General features: G+C 50.4%; 1 protein-coding gene across 1 annotated transcript; it reads right to left on the bottom strand.

Moving 5' to 3' along the window:
- Nucleotides 1–3037: 3037 nt before the first annotated feature.
- On the bottom strand, nt 3038–5691 carry EMWEY_00043170 (acetyltransferase domain-containing protein, putative; the record flags this gene model as incomplete). Its single annotated transcript, XM_013482811.1, has 5 exons — nt 3038–3138; nt 3576–3774; nt 4280–4360; nt 4784–4879; nt 5026–5691. 5 exons carry the CDS (start codon nt 5689–5691, stop codon nt 3038–3040), a joined length of 1143 nt encoding a protein of 380 aa, XP_013338265.1.
- Between the last annotated feature and the right edge of the window lie 568 nt (nt 5692–6259).

Here is a 6259-nt window from a genome sequence, read left to right as displayed (position 1 = left end):
GAAGGGAGAGTAATGATGCAGGAGCGTGGAGTCAACTACAGCAAACTTGCATATCTGAATGCTCTCTATCTTCGTCGGATCAAATTCCGCTCCTACTACAACCCTCACCCTGTGAATTTTGCAGTTCACTTCTACCACTGTGTAATATCTGCGTACACCACAGGTAGATTCCACAACTTAGCTGGATACCTGCTCGTTATCCACGAGGTTGGAAGGCTCCATAGCCTGCCAACCATGATGAACAAAGGCAACGGAATTCATGAGTAGCTCGAGTTTACAACTCGTCACGTGCAGACACGAGACTAGACGCCACAGCATGGAACGCAGTCCTGTAGTCTGTAGGATCCACTGGAATATGTGGATCCTACCGACTACAGGACTGCGTTGACTGCATAGGGGACACCTAAAGTGACGAACAGATTACTAGACGCGCAATTAGAAACGTAGCTTGTCAGTTCGGAACACCAGAAATTTTCGCTTATCTCCAGTGGGTTCGACGCTCCCCCTACTTGTGCCCCTCTTTTCCGGCATTCCAACACAGCGCAGAAGGCCCTCCGGTAAAGGTGGAGACATGAAGACAATCAGTCGGGATGCTCGTAAGGAGGCTTCTGTGAGACACTGAACAGCTGATGCCTGGTGACGAAGGAAGGGGGCGCATTCAAAGTTAGTTTTTCGTTAATGATGGGCTGGATGCGAGCCCTCCCCCAAAAAATGAACAAGCTTTTGCCTCGGCCTCACTTCCGTAGTAGGGCGAATATGTGTGCCAAGGTGCACGCAACCACAGCATCTTAAAGACCAAATTGTGGTGCTAGTCGGCAAATTGATATGCAAATGTGATGTTAGCCCGTCAGCTAGTGTCGGTCGCTGTGTTCTGGGAGTACGTCGCCTTTTTCGCCAAGCAAAAAGAATCACGCACTATTAATTCCTCCTACTTTAGATTGCGTACACTTGCGTACAGCCCAGCAGTCCCTTATGGAGGGCGCGGTAGCACCTGCCACTGTGCCTCTCACTGTCTGCAAAGGACTGTGTCATCTCGAATTGGTACCACTCAGAAGTTCCATACGCTAGTGACGCCCAACTGAGCCCGCATTCAACTCTCATTGCAATGATGACTCTAGAGGTTATCCAAGGTTGCTGTGAGCTGCAATGGAACTGGAATTCTTAAGAGTCCCGTAAAAACAGCTGACCTCCATCCCCTGTCTGCAGGCTCACTGAGAGCAGTGACTCAAGCATCTGGAGCTGCACGAAAGGAGGCGGCATGCCCTGAGCAACGCACCTTGCTTCAATTCAAGGTGAAGACAGCCCCCCACGCAACCACAAACAAGCCTTCATGACTGTATGCATGAACACTGTAGAGAATTGTCAAAAACTACTGCATATCAATTGCCCACTAGGGCTGAGTAGGGCTTCACGTCCCCACATTAGACGAGGTTGCCAGAACCGGCCAGATTACTCTCCGACAATAGTTTTCCCCGGATCCTTACGTTGTTCCTGCCTTCGGCAGACCATAGTTAGCGGGATTTGCAAAGATATAAACAAGCAGGTTGCACCTCCTCACCGCAGCTTCACACACCAGATCCACTACGCTTCGCAGCGTATGTCCAGTAGTGCTAGCAACTTTTGACCACTGGCGAGGGCTCGAATGAGCACAGAGTTGGCCCGACGCGAAACTGCCGGCTGGCCTCTCACTTTGCTGAACACCTGTGCCTCACATTGCTGGGTTCCAGAGAGTCACCCGAAGGCCCTATTGATTTTCGCTGGCGGCGCCTCTCAAATTACTTTCTCCCAGGTCGGCATCTCATGCTGGTTGCAGTTACACCCGAATTTTCTGCAAGTTCCTGTGGTGAATTGCCTATATGTATGCCACGATGGCAGAAAAGCCTCTGCTCAAGGGCAAGGGCTAAACTGACTCCAAGGACGAATTATTGCCTGAAAGGTGTGGTATTTCATAAACCACCTACATATTGGGTTGCTCTTCCCGCTTCTTCCATAGAGGTGCATCCTGTCGACCCACTTGAGTTCGTGGATTATCCTTGTGAACTCTAAAAAAATATGCATCTGCACAATCTGCTGATAGACCGAGCGCCAAATTGCGCAAATTCGCTTCCGCCGACTGCAAGGCTGAGAGTGCCTGATACTGGTTTCACTGCTGTTGCACCAAAAAAGCGCGAGCAGCTAACAACTATTGCACGACGGCAATGTACTTGTGCCCGAGAATACGACTATCAGGATACATGCTGAAGCACGGACGTAGCGGCAACTGTACGTGCCCTCATACATATCCTAATGCGTGAATATGCTGAACGTGATGTGCTCAAATCTGCGTTGATGATCACACGTCCGCAATCAGCAAATGAACGCACTCGTATAGGCGACTATCCACAAACGTATACCACATGCCCACAGGGCGTGCCGCCGCTTGCCCTCTGTTGCGCATCCGTATGTAGTAAGTCCATGCTGATTTTACCATATGCTCTTCTCACGGTGCTACGGCCTTCGCGGAGCCGCTGATCTCCGTTGTGTACAAATTGCATAAATGAATCAACACGTTTGCAGCTCGTTGTTTATACATCACACGGAAAGCACCTGCCACTTAAACCTTCGGTCATCTCTATCCGGGCCTTCTGGTCTTGTGGGGTCTTCTCGGTGACCAGCTGTCCACGCGCAGCCAATTTCGGGCGGGGTAAGCGAAGATGCCGAAGAAGCCGCAGCGTCACGACCCACCCCCTCACAAGGCTTATAAATGCCTTCTCCATGCTCTAGAAGACCTCATGAATCCCAGGCTCTCGATATGCAACAGTAGATTTAGCAACCACAGCAGCAGCAGCTCCTGTTGCTGCTGCAGCAGCAGCATCACTTGGAACGCCACCTCCCAAGGAGCACCGACAAGCTAGAGGCTGCTATCCGTTATGGTTGTTGGCGAGCTACGCTGCTCTGCCTTCTGTGGTTGTGCGCGGACTTCACGCTTAACCTGAGGAACGCGGAGGAACGCTGACCGGCACAGGAACTGTAAGCATTGGCACGCGGCGGAACGAGGCTATTCAGAATGTAGACCACTGACAGTGGAAGCTGGGTCTGTCTTTGGCTCTACTGGCCGGCCTTGAACGTCGAGGGCCATCCTCCACCTCAGCAGATCACCTGACAATTGCAAAACAAAACCTGAAGTACAGCCTTCCTTAAAAGGTAACCCACTGCAACTAAAAATGCACAGCTTCACAATATAAAAAACATGTGTAGCTGGGCATCTTTGTACAGAAGGTGGTACACACTGGGGCCTATTGATGTGCTACGCCCGCCAAATCCGCTATATCACGCTGCTGCTGAAATCCAAGACAAAAAGCATGGGATAGAGCACACAGTTAACCAATGCGCCATACACGACGCAAAGCGAGGTTGTTCCGTATTGGCTCACAAAACGGAACATTAAGAACTAGACAGCACACATGGACAGATGATCGAACGAGCTCGACATACGCAGGAGAACGCACAATGAATGACAAGCCATCACACTAAGATCCAGCCAGGAAGATGTACCAGCATGTGTTAAGCAAACAACCATAGAATTCGATGCCTACCTCTCATGAGCTTCCTTCTAACGACTTGAACAAGCTCAAACTGTCTATTTCTGAAAAAGCTTGCACTGCTGGCATTGAGCGAGTTTGCAAAAACTTCAATAGAACTGCATCGACAGCTCGCGGCAAAACCCAAAGCGCAGGATAACAGTCGTGAGCCAACACCAGCACCACGCGACCCGGGAGACACCACAAGCCGGACCTGCACAAAACATAATGAGCTCAAGGATTGCGCTGTTGCTTGAAAGAAGACAGATAGACGCACTGAGAAAGACGCAAAGCATGAATATCTAAGCACACTTTCCTCACTCCACTGTGCGGAAAGCCATTGCTCCCCGGCGTTCGCTACAACTTACAAGACGGCAGCTTGGAATTTTCCACTGCAATAAACATTCGCAAGTTAATGTGGCACTGGTCTACAAGCTAAAAGACCATATGGGAAAATTAGAGCAGTTTCTGCTGTCCGACGCCTTTGCACTAACCCGCCTCTAACTACATAACTGTGTATATTTCCCCTTCCTCGTAATTGCAGAACGCTTTGTGTCAAATTCCCCCCCTTCTCTGCCAGTCTATCCCGGGGTTCTTCTCTCCTCAAATTTGCCCTTATGGAGTCCTACTTGCCTACTTCTTCACTACCGCTGTATTCACGTCTACCACTTATCCAGAATGTGTATTGTATCCCCTGATGTTTTGTGAAACTGCCATACCAGCTGCCCCTCTTGAGGATTGGAGGGGTGAATGATAAAGCCGATGCAGCCGACAACTTGATTACCGGTCGGCTGTTTCCTCTGCAGCAACAGATGGCAGAAGACACGCAGAAACCACTCAGGAACCCACAATTTACTTGCTCAAAATTCACATGCAGGCTTCGTGTACGTAAACATGCGGAGGCACGTTTTTGTACCCGAAGCCTGCATGTGAACGCATATACTCGTGAATTTAAAAGCATTCCACTGAATCCATGCATGCGCGCGAGAGCAAACAGACAAAATGGAATAAACCCATACTGCCACGTGCATCCTATACACTGGCGTGCCTTTCCGCAAACACCACCTCGCACGCTGGAAACTGGTTCTCGGACTACCACTACAGATATCAACGTAGCAGTCTTCCCGTCTCTCCTTGGCATGAAAGTCGATGCACAGGTGAAAACGTCTGTGCAAAATTTCCATGTCATCCAAATCGGGAAGAGAAAACTACTTCAACCCAACCCTGGTGCAACTTTGGTAGAGGACAAGAAAGCAACGCATCTGCTCGCTATTCATTTCATACTCTCCACTAGCCTGTGAACCAGCAGGATGCAGTTCCTATAGCAGCGGCGCAACCACCTACAAGCGAGGCAGATATGGTACTACGCATGAATAGAGGAAGATTACACTTCAACACTGGGCGAGAAAGCAAGGGATGCAAAACGATGTGGTCTTTGACCCTCAGCCCGACTCTAGAACCGCACCTCTGCCACCCAGAATCTGTTTAGCTCCGCCTGCAGATAATGGCGGTCGAATTCTGCGAGGTCTGGGCAGCCCCTTGAGGCATACTGCTCCAGTTCGAGCACGACACGAACGAGAAGCAACAAAAGAAAGCAACAGAGACTGAGGAGCATTCGGTCAAGAGGCACAAAACAGCAGCAAATAATCAAGAAACTTCCAAAATCCTGCGCATGCCTACAAAGCCAATAAAACACAGCAGGAAGAATCAAAGAACGCAGGTGAGACTTCATTAAGTCTCGCACTAGAGGAGCATCACCCGAACAAGCCTCCCTCAATACAACACTTGCTGTAGCTGCCTCCTGTCGGGCGGAAAGGCAGCTGCTGCTTCGCCGTCGAATACGTGACTTTGCCTCGAAATCAGACTGCTGCTGATGCAGTTGTTGCTTGCCATCGCCTTCCTGCTGCTGCTTCTGCCTGTTGACGGAACGCCACAGCTGGGGGTCGCTGGCACAGCTGCTGAATCCGCGTCGTGCGTCGCCCTGCAGAAGTTCTGCATCTTCTGCCTGGTATCTGCTGATGCTGCTGCGGTCGCCTTCGTGAGGACTGGCAATATCGCCATTGTCTACGTAGCTGTTTCTCTCTGCTTCCTCGTGCCCCGATGAGGGTTCTCCCCCGCTGTTGGCAGCCATCTACAAAAGCGTAAGGAACACTCCTTGTTCTACGCCCTTTCTATATCAGCTCAATGAGGTGGGATGGAGGGTCGAGCAGTGCGTTACACCTGACCCCTGCTCTTCACGCAATGAGCCTTCAGCGATGCACCGATAGAACAGCCGGACTAACAACAGACCCTGAAGAGGATACTCCGTCAGACAACTGTGGAAAATCCTTAAATATGTAATAGGAAATAGAAGAAATGAAGAAACCGGCATGCGGCCATCATTCCTGGGCGCATGAAGCTGAGAGGCTGCTGCCGTTCAGCTGCCGGGTAACTTCTCTAGCGGGTAGAGCAGGACAACCCCGTGCTCCATAGTCACTTAAACTCCAAGGTTAATTCGCAACAGAACATAATATCGTAAGAGAACCCTGCAGGTAAACTGAGCTGTCCGCATGATCTGCTCACCCATCGGCTGGGGGCTGCGCCCGCCGCCATCCCTATGGGAGAAAACGCCTAGGAAATGTTAGCATTTCCACTAACGGTATCTTTCATCACTTCGGGATTTTCGTGCCTTTTTCGGGATATTTTCGAATGATGGAATA

Source organism: Eimeria maxima, genomic scaffold, assembly GCF_000499605.1.
Source record: "Eimeria maxima Weybridge genomic scaffold, Emw_scaff788, whole genome shotgun sequence".
Taxonomy (NCBI): Eukaryota; Apicomplexa; class Conoidasida; order Eucoccidiorida; family Eimeriidae; genus Eimeria; species Eimeria maxima.
The sequence above is the reverse complement of the archived record's forward strand: the minus strand, read 5'-3'. Positions and strand labels throughout refer to the sequence as shown.